The 14708-nt window shown below is 49.6% G+C and overlaps 1 protein-coding gene across 1 annotated transcript; it reads left to right on the top strand.

Moving 5' to 3' along the window:
• Positions 1-3900: 3900 nt before the first annotated feature.
• Positions 3901-13400, top strand: AGA (aspartylglucosaminidase). The gene is made up of 9 exons (XM_084877781.1): positions 3901-4063; positions 5761-5914; positions 6429-6541; positions 7365-7477; positions 8911-9025; positions 9712-9787; positions 10642-10749; positions 11380-11513; positions 13144-13400. Exons 1-9 carry the CDS (start codon positions 3949-3951, stop codon positions 13242-13244), a joined length of 1029 nt encoding a protein of 342 aa, XP_084733907.1. The 5' UTR covers positions 3901-3948; the 3' UTR covers positions 13245-13400.
• The last annotated feature ends 1308 nt before the right edge of the window (positions 13401-14708 follow it).

Below are 14708 nucleotides of genomic sequence, written 5' to 3'. Positions count from 1 at the left end.
AACCTCAATAATAAAGATAAATATTTTAAGAATTAATTAAAAATAAATGCATTAAAGGTATGTGGCCAACTCTTAATTCTTCCTGTGGGAATTTCTGAAACTCAACTTGATTCCTTTGGGCTGCTGTGTATGTTTCTGGGCTGCCTCCTCCCTGACATGAACTGATGGGTGCTTTGGTAAATTCCAATTAGACAACAGAAGTCCATTTCATGTGCATAGTCCTCTACCAGTCTCTCACAGTTCCTGAGTCATTCACAAAACTTTACAAGATAAGGAAAAAGACTTGTTTCACCCATCCTATAGGTGAGGAAAGTGTGGCTTATGAAGGTTATACCAGCTAACCACAGCTAATGTGTTCTTGCCTACATTGTACAATCCAGGCCTTGAGACTCCCCTGAAGTACTGGTGGAGATGAGGAACTTCTATTAGGAACATAAACATTTTACTAAAGAAAAGTGTGTAATACATTCTTAAATCAAAATCATTCATAACTAATTCTGTCGATTTCTCATCAATGTTACATATCTCTGTTATGTATAATTAGTGATTTAAAATAATACAAATTTGAAGAGAATTCTGGGAAAACTGTGGACCATTTTTTTAAAGGTCTACTACCTCACCGATGAACAGATCTGCCTTTTCATTTAGAATTCTCTCAAAATTAGGCATATGCATCCAATTATACGTAGGCCCAAATGAAAACCTGAGAATGACATGAGGCCACTTCCAGGGCTAAAACTCAAACTGCTCCCCAAGTTTTAGTCAAAGAACAATTCATCCCATAAGGAACTCAAATACCCAGACTAATTTAACATCTTTAAGACAGCCGTAGACTGGCTTTAAGTTTAGGCAAACATAGTAGACCTACTGGATATTTTAATAGATGCTAAAAAAGCATCAAAAAGGCTTGATCCCTTCAAGATGACTTATTACTGTATATACAAACTAGAGGCCGGATACAGAGATTCATGCACCAGGGTGGTCCCTCAGGTTGGCCTGCGCCCTCAAATAATCTGGGACCCCTTGAAGGATGTGGGCCCAATCCCTGTAGGCCGAACCAGCAGTCCCACATCCCCCAAGGGATGTAATAGTGCATGAGGCAGCAGGCGGCCAGGGAGGAGTCTGAGCCCGGGTCCCACTCATCCTGGCCTCACTGTTCCTGCCGCTGCCTGTGTGGTAGTGCTGTCACGGAGGCGGGAGAGGCTTGGGCCGCTGACGCTGCGCTCACCAGCCATGAGCCCTGTGCCTGGCATCCGTCAGTCAGCTGAGCCATGCTCACTCCTGCTGTGGGAGTGCACTGACCACCAGAGGGCAGCTCCTGCGTTGAGTGTCTGCCCTCTGGTGGTCAGTGTGCATCATAGCAATGGGTTGTTCAGTCATTTGGTCATTCGGTCTTTAGATCACTTAGGCCAGGGGTCCTCAAACTTTTTAAAGTGGGGGCCAGATCACGGTCCCTCAGAGAGCTGGAGGGCCGAACTATATGAACTACTAATTCCTACTGTAACATCTTGGCTGTGCTCACTGCCCAAAAAACCTGGCGGGCAGGATCAGACTCCCCTGGGGGCTGCATGTGGCCCGCGGGCCGTAGTTTGAAGACCCCTGACTTAGGCTTTTATATATAGAGAGATACCCTCGAGGAAGCTGACATATTGAGACCTTTACGCAAACATTTCCACTCTAGTACAATTTACCTATTTTCTTCTAACCAGCTGATGAGTTAAACTGTTCAATAGGAATTTTGGTTCCAAGTAAGGAGAGAATTTTGGAGAAAAGAGTGGGCTTAGTAGTATAAAAATTAATAATCAGAAACCTAATTTAAAACGAAGTCCAGAGGCTCCAAGAAAGAACTCTCAGGCACATGACACCCAACACACACTACAGACCCCAAGAGGAAGAGATACACCTTACATCTCTGACAGAAAGTGGTACATCACTACTCAGCAGGAAGCCCAGATTCCTCCTAGTCAATGGGAGACTGCCCGAACTGAGCGAATGAGAAGCCAGTATACCTCAATTTTCCGTATCCTCCAAGAGACTCTTGGTTTATAGGACCCCTGCCCCAGACCACCAAAATGGGTTCCTGTCCTTGGTTTTCCTGAACTTCAAAAGAGCAATCCTTTGTTGTTCCTGAATAAGCCCATTTTGCTAGAGGAATTTCTGGCCATTTGTTAAGGTCAATAGTAGGCCAACAAAGTCCAGGCCCTTTTTAGCCAGAAGAAATGCGAATGCTTTAAGAATCAGGAAGTGGCTACATAGAGCAGTGGGCGCTGATACTAACTTTTTATGTTGTTTTACACAGTTGTTTGCCAGGTCCTGTGGAAATACTAAGGCTTAGTTCAGGTGCTAATGACAAAGAGTTCAAAGTACAATATGATTTGCTTGATTCCTTACCCTTTTTTGCACCTCTTGTTAATTTCACTTGGCATTTCGTTTATCCTGATTAACCCAGCATAAATGACTTGTTTCTCCAAAATCCCATGGTGGAAATTTACAAAACTTCTAACTTTTTAATTGCACTTCCCTGCCTTGGATAGGCTGCATTATGCTATTTAAAGTGTGCATACTCTCTCATAATCCGGAGATTTTGTAAACCTCTCAACTCCCACCAAGATTTTATTAGTCTGGGTAGATTACAAATGCTCTTCAACATTATTCGATTTCGTGTCTTCCCTTGGCAACACAGGCAGGCATCCCAGAGCCTCAATAATGGATGACTGGCTCATGCTTGCCCACCTGCCCAGACAACCGAACTTGCACAAAGATTAGCTCTATCGTACATTTAAAAATCTTCATTCCGCCTTTTATCCGGGAAAGGGAATAATTAAGGAAATCTCATTCAGAACGGAATTAGGAAGACGGGAGAGGAAAGCACTCCTGCAGGTAGGTACCTTGCAAGGTTTAGCAGCAAAAAAGGAAGATTTCCTCTCTGCCTGGCAACAGTGAGCAACATCAGGTGTGGCAGCCAGTCAGCAGTGAGCAATGTCAGGTGTGCCAGCCAATCAGCTGTGAGCAATGTCAGGTGTGCCAGCCAATCAGCAGCCGCCACCACGGGCACTTCCATCGTCCTCTGGAGGGCTTGTTCAAAAGGAACTCCCTCCACGTCCTCTCCTCCCCGGAAGCGGCTCCCGGGCTTCCTGACATCCGTGCTTCTCCGGCTCCGGTCCTCGCTGCAGTCTGCTCGCCCCGATGAGCGGCTTGGCCGGCGGGCCTCTGCCCCTCTGTCCCGGTCACACAGTCAGGCTTTCCTTAGCGCAGAGGCTGGGCCTCCGGGGGAGGGACCGGCCAGGCTTCTGGCCCCGCCGGCAGGGCCTCGGAGGCCGGAGGGCGCCCTCTGCGCCTCCATCCCCTCCTGCCTCCATCCCTCCTGCCTCCATCCCCTCCTGCCTCCATGCCCTCCTGCCTCCATCCTCTCCTGCCTCCATCCCCTCCTGCCTCCATCCTCTCCTGCCTCCATCCCCTCCTGCCTCCATGCCCTCCTGCCTCCATGCCCTCCTGCCAGGCAGGGTTACGGGGGAGGACGGCCGGAGGGCGGGCCGCGGGGCGGGCGGGAAACCAGCTGAGTCCTGGCAGCAGCAGCCGGGCCTCACCCGCCATCAGGGCCCCCCAGGACCTTGTCCGCCTCAGCTTCTCCGGAAACGGGGAGGTTAAAGTCAAACTGAAGCCCCGGAGCCCTGCAGCCGGGCTGCGTCATGTCCTGGTGATTGCTGTTCCCAAAGGAAGTTCAAGCGGCTTTTAACGCGGAGCAAAGCACGAAGCAACTAAGCAGGCGTCAGCAGGAAGCCTCCCGCGGCCCCAGGGCCCTCCCGCGGGCAGATATAGGTGAGGCGGAGCTCGTCTCGCGAGACTGCGGGAGCTCCGCCCCTCCCGGAAGGAGCGGCGGCGGTGGGCGGGGCCGGCGTCACGTGGTCCGCGGCCGCCGCGGAAGGGCCAGCCGGTGAGTCCGCGGCCATGGCGCGGCCCTGGCTCCTGCTCTCCGCGCCGCTCCTGCTGGGCGCCGCCCTGGCGCGCGGGCCGCTCCCGCTGGTTCTCAACACCTGGCCCTTTAAGAACGCCACCGCGGCAGGTGCGGGCTGCGGGCGGGGCGGGGCGGGGTCCCCTTCCCGCCGCCCTCCGCGGGGTCTCCCTCGCTCTGTGCGGCTTCCCGCTGCTGTTGGCAGGACGCACGGTTATTCCGGGGCCTCCTGTCTGCCTCCCCGCTCTGCCTCCCAACCCTCCCTCCTTCCCCAGGAGGACCGTTCTGTTCTCTTTCCACTTCCCCGCAGCCGCCTGGAGGGGAGCGGGGAGCACTTGCTGCCTGCAGAGTCTGTAAAGAGTATCAGTGCCTGGGCCCCCCTCTCCTGAGAGTTTTGTTTTAACTGCTAGGATCAGGGCACGTGTGAGTGTGTGTGTGTGTGTGTGTGAAGCTCCCTAATGAGAGCCACGAAAGCATTGCCGCTTCCAGGAAGCCTCCCCTGACCTGCCGCCCTTAGTGTAGGTGCCTGTCTTCTGTGCATAGCATCCTCTTGCCATTTATTTTCTTCCTGCCTCGTGTGTGCCATTCATTTCAATGCTTAATGCCCCCGGCGTAACCTCAGACCCCTTCTGAGGTCGCTCATTTGCCTTCCTGGCGGCAGAACTGGCCCCAGAATTTGGTGGACTCCGGTGTGTGTCACAAGCAGAGGATGCACTCCGGGAAAATGAGGAACAGGCCCAGGAAGCCCGCCGCCGGCCACGATGAGAAAAGGAAGTGCAGAGGCCCAGGCAGGGGCAGCTCTGTGTATGGAGCACAGAGCTCCTCAAAATGCAGTTTCAGGGCCCTGTGGCCGGTAGTAATGCTTAGATTATTGATCCAAGGTACTACCCACCCTTTAAGGAACTTTTTTTTTTAATGAGTAAAGAAACGGACCATTGAAGCCTTGTTTGTTTCTTTTTCAAAGCTGAAAGCATGGGCTCTGCAGCCAACATAGATCCTAGTGGATTCTGGCTTGCTACCTTCTATCTGTGTGACTGGAATAAGTAACTTGACCTCTCTGGGGCTGTCCCTCCTGTTTAAAATGAGAGGGATAATTGTACAGTCCTTACCTGGGAGGCTGTGGTGAAGATTGAGTGAATCAATCCACGTGGAGCCCACACCTTAATTCTGTGCTCTTGTGGCGTTGTTATTGAGACTTGCTATGGCAGTAGTTGTTGTTTTTTTTAATTTATTGATTAAGGTATTACATATGTGTCCCTATCTCCCCCCTCCCCCAATCCCCTTAACTCCTCTCCCCCCCTCTGCCCTCACCTCCCTGTTGTCTGTCCTTTGGTTAGGCTTACATGCATGCATACAAGTCCTTTGGTTGCTCTCTCCTCCTTGCCCTCCCTCCCCTACTAATGATCTAATGATACAGACATTTTTTTAAGGCTATGACTTAATGAATTTTCAAGGTACAGATCATGTTTTTCACAGCTTCCATCATAACTTCAAATTGAAGGAGAGGGTATTTTCTCACACTCAGTAGTAATATAAATATGTCTTAATAAGTGAGGGACAAAGCCCTCTTTTCATCAGTAGTAGCCAAAATCTTTGAATTCTTCACAGTAAGTAGCTGCATTGATGACTTAGTCTGTACCACTGTGTATATATATCACTGATTCCTTTGTAGCACTTGATACACTGATTTAAAAATTTAGTTTAACTTAGAGTTAAATGTGAAAAGTAACTTTAAAAATAGGATTTCCCAAACATGTCTGGTTTGCTGCCTTTGGACTGAAACAAACTCTGTCTGGTTTGCCGGGCAGCCTGGAGGACGCTGGCCTCGGGGGGCTCCGCCCTGGACTCCGTGGAGCGGGGCTGCGCGGCCTGCGAGCGGGAGCAGTGCGACGGCACCGTGGGCTTCGGGGGAAGCCCCGACGAGGCCGGGGAGACCACGCTGGACGCCATGATCATGGACGGGTGAGCACGCTCCCGGGACCCGGTGTCTGCTCCTGGGCTGCATGCACCAGGCTTCCACTGAGAGCAAGATGGATGGTTCCAGAAGCTTTGTCACCAGTGACAACCTCCAGCTTGTCACATGGCCTCTCCAAACAAGGGTTTTCCTCTCCATGAAAGCAGAGTCATAATGAGGGACATGCCACGTGGAGGAAGGCAGTCTGGAGCACAGGAGAGCCCAGAGCTGCAGTCTGTCCCTGGCCTGGCGAGCAGCGGTCCATAATGCTTCGGCTTGCCTGCCTGAAGCCCTAAAACCCCGACCACAGCGGTGTGAGCACAGCCGGGGAGACCAAGCGCTCATGGGAAATGGACTCAATGTGTCCGGTGTGGGCATTGGCTGAACCTCAGGGGTGTGCTGTGACTTCTGCATTCAGCTGGTGTTTATTCCACAGATCGCGGCGGCTGAAGGAAAGCAGTGCTTTTATAATCTGTGAATGTGGAAATGCTTAATAACTCACCGCATTGTCTTCTCTTGCAGCACGACCATGGATGTAGGCGCAGTGGGCGACCTCAGACGGATTAAAAATGCGATTGGCGTGGCACGGAAAGTCCTGGAACACACCACACACACGCTTCTAGCAGGAGAGTCAGGTAGGCTTTCACTGGATGGAAGATCCAGCCTTCTGTCTGTGTTCCCCGTGGAAAAGGGACTCAGTATGAAGCAGGGGGTAAAAGCTGACCAAAGTCCAAACTCCAGCTCGTTTACTTAACTCCTGTTTCATTCTGGATTTCGTTACTTCTGAATCCTCACTTTCTTCCCCTTTCAAGGGGGTTTCAAAAGGTTAGTGTATGGTCTGTAGACAGGGAACTGCCGGCCTGAGAGATGCCTCAGCTCCAGTCCTCCCCCTGAAACACAGTTTGGAGGCGGAAGAGCCAGGGGCACTGTTAACGGGCGATGGCGGGAACAGAGGAGCTTTGCTGGGACATTCCCAGTTCACACCAAAACTCACACAACCAAAACTGACTTTTACCATCAGCTCCCAGCTCCCACAGGTGGTCTCCAGTTTGGTTGAAACTACCTTCCAGGCAGATGAAGGCTGTGTTACTGTGGGCTCCCGTTACCCTCCTTTTCTTCAAGCTTTCCCACACTGAGCACTGGTCCCTGGCTAGAGCAATAGGGTTCTTCACTGGTGGGAGGCGCGCCCCCTTTCCTGGAAGTAGAAGAAGGGAGGCTGTGGGGAAGTGAGGGAGGAAAGGACAAGCGTCATAACACAGACCCCCGCGGCCTCACGCAGGTCCCTTTGGGAAGGGCACGGGAAGCTGAGGGAGTTGTTCGTGTCTGCGTGCTCCTCTGTGCACTCTGGGTGGTGTGCCCCATGTGAGAGCGGCTGAAGCACAACCCTTCCCCACACGGATTTTACTGAGAAGACAGTCACAGCTAACTGGCATTTCTCCTCTTCTTCCTAACCTCCAGCCACCAAGTTCGCGGAGAGCATGGGCTTTGTCAATGAGGACCTGTCCACCGATGCCTCTCGAGCGCTTCATTCAGACTGGCTGGCTCGGAACTGCCAGCCGAATTACTGGAGGGTGTGTATGCCTACGTGTGAAAAGGGAATGCTTCCCAAGTGTGGAGTGGCCTCCCTTTGCTCCCTGTTGTCTGCCTGTTGCCTGTGGCGATGGTTAGCGCCTTGGTTGCACCCTGGAATGGATGAATGAGTTACGTTGACTCGGGCTGTGTTCCTGAAATCCCCTCGCTGTGCCGAAGGCATGTCCCCAGGAGGGAGCGGAATGGTTGTCAGACTGGGAAGGTTCCATTACGGGGAGAGGGACCTGCCTCAGCGGGAACCGCTCTGCTTGTATTTCCTTAGACCAGTGGTTGACAAACTCCTTAGCCAACAGAGCCAAACACCAACAGTACAACGATTGAAATTTCTCTGGAGAGCCAAATTTTTTTTTAACTTAAACTTCTCCTAACGCCACTTGTTCAAAATAGACTCACCCAGGCCGTGGTATTTTGTGGAAGAGCCGCACTCAAAGGGCCAAAGAGCCACCTGTGGCTCTCGAACGCAGTTTGCCGACCACGGCCTTAGAACAACAGTTTCCAAGTCGAAAACGTCAAAGATGGAAACCATTGGTCTAACATATTCCTTGGCCGGTACCCTGTGCAGTTCCCCGGGGTCTCGCCCTCGTGGGGCTGGAGGCTCTAGACCTTCAGATGGCTGATGTGTTCCTAGTGGGGAACTTGATCTTTCCGCTGTGGGACCGGGGCCTGGGTCAGGCCGACTTTGCCATTCAGGATTTTCCTGTGGGCTGTCCAGCCGCTCATCTGTTTCTTCCCCAAATTCTCACTGCCTGTGAGGGTCCCAGGAGCGTCTGGGTTAGTGCTTGAAGAGGCTGCGGTGTGAAACCAGGCCAGGGCGGCCCGAGCGCTCTAATGATGAGACAGGAAAAGTACGCTCCTCGCTCCAATGCTGATCCACGTGTTCCACCCACTGTATGAGTTTGGGTTACTTTCTTGAGCCTTTGAGATTCATAAAGGACTCAGAGAGTAAAACTTAGACTTTGTTCACTGGAACCTGGCTTTGGAAAAACAGATGGTTTTAAAATGGAGTTTGCTTTGAATTGGTAATTCTCCTTTGGCTCAGGGAACCAATGGTGACATTTAGAGGTCAGGCCGCAGACCTGATTCTGTTGAGGATTAATATGGAACACAAAGTCTTCACTTATTCCTGCCTTTGTGCTGAGAATTTTAGGCACATGAAGAGAAAAGCTGTGGATCTTTTCCAGACTGAGTAGATTTCCCCCCCACATTGCTTATGTCTGAGACCACGAGGTGCTTAGTAAAACGATATCCATCTGTTCACAGAAGGCTCAGTTAATCTTTGGCTTTGAATTCTTATCTTTCCCGCACCAGCTGTTTCTTTGAGTTCTTGCTAATGTTCGTGATTGTACGTAACTACTTGCCGATTTCTAAAATCACCCTTTCTTTCTGAGAAATGAAACTTAAATCTTGTTTCCAGAATGTTATCCCAGATGCTTCAAAATACTGTGGACCCTACAAGCCACCCGGTGTCTTCCAGCAGGCTGGCTGTGCCTCCGGAGAGACAGAAGCTCACTACGGTCATGACACTATCGGTAATTTGTTTTTGATACAGTTTTTGTGGTTGAAGTAAAGCCATTTGTCATTGCCTTTCTGTGGTTCTTTTTCATCACTGTTCATGTGGCAGAAGGTGATTTTGATTGTTTTAACTGGCAAGTTAGACTTAAAGATATGTTACATACAGCATACTCACCCCCACACACACACTCACACAGACACACACACACACACACACACACACACATATATACACATGCATTCTTTCCTTAGCATTTCTACACATTTTGGCAAGTTACCTATACAAGACCCCAATATCTAATGACTATTCACTTGTGGCTTTTTAATGCTTATTTCTGTTTAGCTCTGTGATAATTTGATGTTTGCCACAGTCACATGATCTTTCCAGGCTATACTGTTGAAAACTCTCTTAGTTGGTGTCACTGATTTTCTCTGTTGTGATCTTTGAAAAAGCCTTGACAAGGAACTGAGGAAACTAAAGGATAAGAACATGGGGTATCTACCAACTGGTGCTGTGAAACCAGCTCATTAAAAAGCACACATAATAGTTGGTATCATTTGCAGTATTCCCAAATGACCTATTTTCTTCTACCTGAAATTCACGAAAGATGAAATGTATATAACTAACTGTTCAATTATTTGGTTATATTTGAGGTAAACTTTATAGTTGACACCGACAAAGAATTTTTTGTTTTAATTCCAGGCATGATTGCAATCCATAAGTCGGGACACATAGCTGCCGGTACATCTACTAACGGTATAAAATTCAAAATACATGGGTCAGTGTTTCTAAGAGAACGGCTCTCACGAGTATACCTTGAGTGCAAACCCGTATGTGCTTGCTGCTTTGGGAGGTGCAAAAGCAAAGCCTGGCCCTCTCATGGCTGAGATAATCAGCTGTGACAGAGAGGAAATCAGTATCTGCTAAGTGCCCAAGGGGAGGGCGGCCCTGTTGGCTTGAGAGTTGGGGTGAGGGAGGGGGTGAGCTGATTAGGCTGGGTAGTCAGGGAGGCCAGCCGGGAGATGCTGGGAGCTGAGCCTGAGCCTCGGGAAGGGCAGGGGACATCCAGGTCAAGGTACTGACAAGGCTGAAGTCCTTCACTCAGTGCAGGGCTCCCGCTGGCTGGAAGGGGAACAGCGCATGTCCGGGCAGGGGAGGAAGATGAATCAGATTTCAATCCTGCTCTTAAGTCAGTGCAGGATTTCTGGATTTTTTTTTTTTTTTTCAGAGTAATAGAAAAGCACTGAAAGTTTCTGGCAAAGAAATACTTTGGCCCAATCTTGGCACATTAGCTAGAAAGCAGAAATGGGTAGTAGGTGAGAAAAATGAATTTGAACCTGTTGCGGTAATCCAGAAGTTCAGTGACCAAGGATGGGAATAATGGAATAGCTGCTATAAGTCTGTGCCATCTTGATAAATAAGCTGGTATCTAATTCTTATAGAATTAGCGGAGGTTTGTGGAAATCTAAGTTGAAACTTAGGAAAATCCTTTTCTCTGTGTTCTGATGAGGAAATTACAACAGTTACCATGGCTAAGTGGAAATATATGCTATTATTGAAACAGCTCATAAGATGATTCCATTTCTCCACTTGATTTCCTGACCTAAACTACTGTGATGTGTCCTCACACAGTCGCATCGGAGACTCTCCAATTCCCGGAGCCGGAGCGTATGCTGACGACACCGCGGGGGCCGCCGCAGCCACTGGGGACGGGGACATACTGATGCGCTTCCTGCCCAGGTGGGACTCTGACGGCCTCAGAGGGGAATGTCTGTCACGGTGGATGGTGACTTCCTGCCACGTAACCCGAATGTGTGTTCAGGAGCTTCTGAGGGAGTCTGCTCGCAACCCTTTCCCCTTTGCGAGGGAACAGCATGGTCACTCACACTGAGTAACCCTGGTCCTCTGGAAGTAAGACAGTAATTCACAGAGGAGGGTGCTTACGGTCCATGTCACTGAGGCAAGGCCACTGGTACCGGCGCCGTGGTAGCTGATGATAAAAGTCAGAAACGCAATCGCGGAGTCTGACCCCTGGAATATAGTCACAAGCAGGAGGTGCTTCGCACAGGCCCAGTGTTTCTCCTATTGATCGGGGCCTGTTGCTTAAAGAGGACCTCTGTCCTTTATGACCTCTGGCTGCTGCTACGAGGTAAGTTACTCCAAAATAATAGCCCCCCAAAACCGATGCTCGGATGAATTGACAGGCAGCGTGTCAAGGTCTGCCTGTGTTTTCCACTGCTGCTCCCAGCACCTGTTCATTTATCCTGTCAAACTTGGCAGCTTTGATAGTTTCAGAGGCCTCTCTTAAAGTAACTAAATTTAGAGTTAGTGTAATTTTTGATTCTCAAGTGTTGCCTCTGTTCCAATCAGCTACCAAGCCGTGGAATACATGAGAGGGGGAGAAAGTCCCACCACAGCCTGCCGGAAAGTGATTTCTAGAATCCAGAAGTACTTCCCAAAGTTCTTTGGGGCTGTCATCTGTGCCAACGTGACCGGAAGTTACGGTGAGTCGTACTTGGAATTGGTCTGTGTGTGGAACTTGGAAACGTTGAATGAAACCTATCCTTTTGAACATCCGGGTGCATTTCACTCCTCGACAGTGGAAAGGGAGGATGTTGAGTGGGCACTGGGCAGATGTCAGGATCACGGCGTTGGCAGTACACCTGGCCCTGCTGGGGCCGGCGCGGGGCTGCACTGCCTGCTTCGCTCTGAGCCCTCTGCCCTCTGCCCTGCGTGCCCTTCTGCTCAGGCCGTGCGGAGCTGGGCGGATGAGTCCGATGCCTTCGTTCACTGGAAGTTGGAAGGGGTAACTTCCCTTCCCTGCGTCTTCCCCATCCATTATTTAAATGTCCCAGACACTTAGATCTTCGGGGGGGCGCCACAGTATGAAATGGAATACTAATGAGCAAGCCAGAGAAGTTAGTGGAGGTACTTCTGTACCGAGCAGGTCCTTTGCTTCATTTAATTTCTGTCGGAGCCCAGTGGCTTTCAAAGCGTTTCAGGATCAGCCGCCCCAGCTTCTCATTAGTGCATTTTCCGATGGAGAAGATGCACAGCTGACTGATCAATATGACTTATTGGGTTAGACTGCTTATTACTGTGCTTTGATCTTTTACTTCCCACAGTTCTGTATTTGAAAAACGTGTTTGAAGAATTCCTTACTCTTTTCTTAAGTACTAAGTTACAAAAGTCAATATAACTTATGGGAGGGAAAGGCTTTATGTATAAAATAAGACAGTTTCATTGATTTCCTCTTAAAAAGTAAACCTTAAAAGGCTCAGAGTTGGATTTAATAGGATGTGAATGATGATTATATAGTGATGGCTGACTTTAAAACTGTAGGTGATGATTATATAATAGAGGTGAGTCTGGTCCCTCACAGTGAACATGGTGGCATTAGGAGGGCACCTCCATGTCTGCACAGGTGGGCAGGGCAGCTGGAAGCCACGGCAGTGAGATGGACTTGATGAGATGGAGAGTGTCTTGACCAACAACTTCACACTTTCCATGGGATTATAAGAGCAGGAAAGAGCCGAAACCGGTTTGGCTCAGTGGATAGAGCATCGGTCTGCGGACTGAAGGGTCCCGGGTTCGATTCTGGTCAAGGGCATGTACCTTGGTTGTGGGCACATCCCCAGTAGGGGCTGTGCAAGAGGCAGCTGATCGATGACTCTCTCTCATCGATGTTTCTAACTCTCTATCTCTCTCCCTTCCTCTCTGTAAAAAAATCAATAAAATATATTTAAAGAAAAAAAAAGAAGAAGAAGAAGAAGAGCAGGAAAGAACAGGAGCCCGGAGGGGAGGGTTCTGGGTGAAAGATGGGCACCTGCTAGTGGCTGGGGAATAAAATCTTCAGATGTCCTCTAAAATGCCTTTTCTTGCTAAGGAAAGAACATGAAAACAGTAAATAATAGCAGCAGTGGCAGCATTTGTATAGAGGAAAACACAGCCGCTATACTGAGGTTCAGAGAGATGGCTCACCCTGGTCTTCCTCAGGGACTGTCCGGTCCCGGGCACGGAGGCAGGCTATGCAGCATCCCTCCGCGTGGCCTAGGCGGACAGCAGGCGGTGTCTGTGTCCATGGTAAACGGGACCATCCTGTAACCAGGCCACTTTCTCTTTCCTCGGCCACAGGTGCTGCTTGCAACAAACTGCCGGCGTTCACTCAGTTTAGTTTCATGGTTTCTAATCCTCTCACGGGGCAGCCCGTGGAGGAAAAAGTGGACTGCATCTGAGCCTCTTCTGTGTCGGCATCTGGATTCGGAGGGGAGAGAAGCAAAGGCCGGGAGGTGACTCACCATCGCTGCGGAGGGGCCTCCCGCCCCAAGATCTCTGTGTAAAACCAGCACCACAATAAACCTGTGCTGAGCACACCTCACTGTTCACGTGTGACACTGCTGTTCTCCATCTTATTTAAGCTCTGGGTATTGCTGGAAGTGAGTGTGCACCTGTGTGTCCTTATATGTTTACGTTGTAGGTGATATTTGGGTTTGTACGGAGTGGTTTAAGGCCTTCCTTGTTACTTTTAGGGTTTCCTTCCATTGTGATCTCAGAGCCCAAAGAAATCCTCTGTCTGTACTGGGAGACTTAAAGTAGCTGGAGTACCCATGTTTTTAGACCCAAAGGAGAAGGTAAGGACGAGGCCAGGCCTGATGAGTGCTGACTGAATTTCAGTGTGCCACAGCCATGGTCTCTTCTCACCGATTCCCAGTCCTGCACACCGCCCCTTGCCCGTCTGAAGCGGACAGGATGCCGTTAGGAGTGAAGGTGCTGCTGTTCTGCGTGTGTTAGGAAGTCCAGCCGTCCTCTTTTTATCTTATTTTATTTTATTTTATTTTATTTTATTTTATTTTATTTTATTTTATTTTATTGATTTTTTAGAGAGGAAGGGAGAGGGAGAGAGAGTTTGCTGACCACTGCCCTAGCCCACAGATAGGTTAACCAAGGTTAAGAGATTCATACAGCATCAGCATTGTCACCTGAATGTGTGTATTCACACACAGTGCATGCCGTCTGACTCGGTTCTCGCCTCTCCAGCTCATGCCTTCCAGCGGGAACACTGCTGGCATACAGAACGAAGTTGGGCGGCTTTAGTTTGAGCACCATCTCAGCTCAGGTTAGCAGCAACACTTGGGAAAAGGCAGTGACTGGTATCAGCAATGTCAAAATGTCTTTATCCTCACCTCCAGAGACTAACTGCAGTCAGTTTTTAGCACAATAGGCAGAACAGAAAAACCGTTACCACAAATGATGTAATAAAGAATTTGGTAATTCCACCCTGTCCGGGGGCTCAGCTAATTGGAGCATCATCCCATCACCAAGAGGTTTCAGGTTCGATTCCCAGTCAGGGCACATACCCGGGTTGCAGGTTCAGTCCTCAGTCAGGGCTCCTACAGGAGGCAACCGATGGATGTTTCTCCTCTCTCACTGTCTCTCTCTACCCTCCCCCCTCTCTCTTTGAGAATCAATAAAAACAAATCTTTGGGTGAGGATTAAAATAAAAAGCATTTGGTACATTCATATATTCTTACTAGTATATATCCCTAGAACAAAAATTTTAATCACTTGATTTACATGGGGCAGCAATGACTGTAGGGGTGGAGTCATATTTTACGAGCCAATGTAAACCATGGAGTCATAACCCTGTTCATCCAGCAGCTGCGGCTCTGCCTCCCCTGCCCACGGTGGGACTGCTCTTC

The sequence above is a fragment of the Pipistrellus hanaki genome, assembly GCF_964339955.1.
Source record: "Pipistrellus hanaki genome assembly, chromosome: 3".
In the NCBI taxonomy this organism is placed as follows: Eukaryota; Metazoa; Chordata; class Mammalia; order Chiroptera; family Vespertilionidae; genus Pipistrellus; species Pipistrellus hanaki.
The sequence above is the reverse complement of the archived record's forward strand: the minus strand, read 5'-3'. Positions and strand labels throughout refer to the sequence as shown.

Excerpts from the sequence above, each read along its gene's own strand:
- AGA (XM_084877781.1), top strand. The coding sequence starts at position 3,949 with ATGGCGCGGCCCTGGCTCCTGCTCTCCGCGCCGCTCCTGCTGGGCGCC. Across the intron at positions 5,915-6,428 it reads GACGCCATGATCATGGACGG|CACGACCATGGATGTAGGCG; the intron begins GTGAGCACGCTC and ends CTTCTCTTGCAG. Across the intron at positions 10,750-11,379 it reads CTGATGCGCTTCCTGCCCAG|CTACCAAGCCGTGGAATACA; the intron begins GTGGGACTCTGA and ends TGTTCCAATCAG.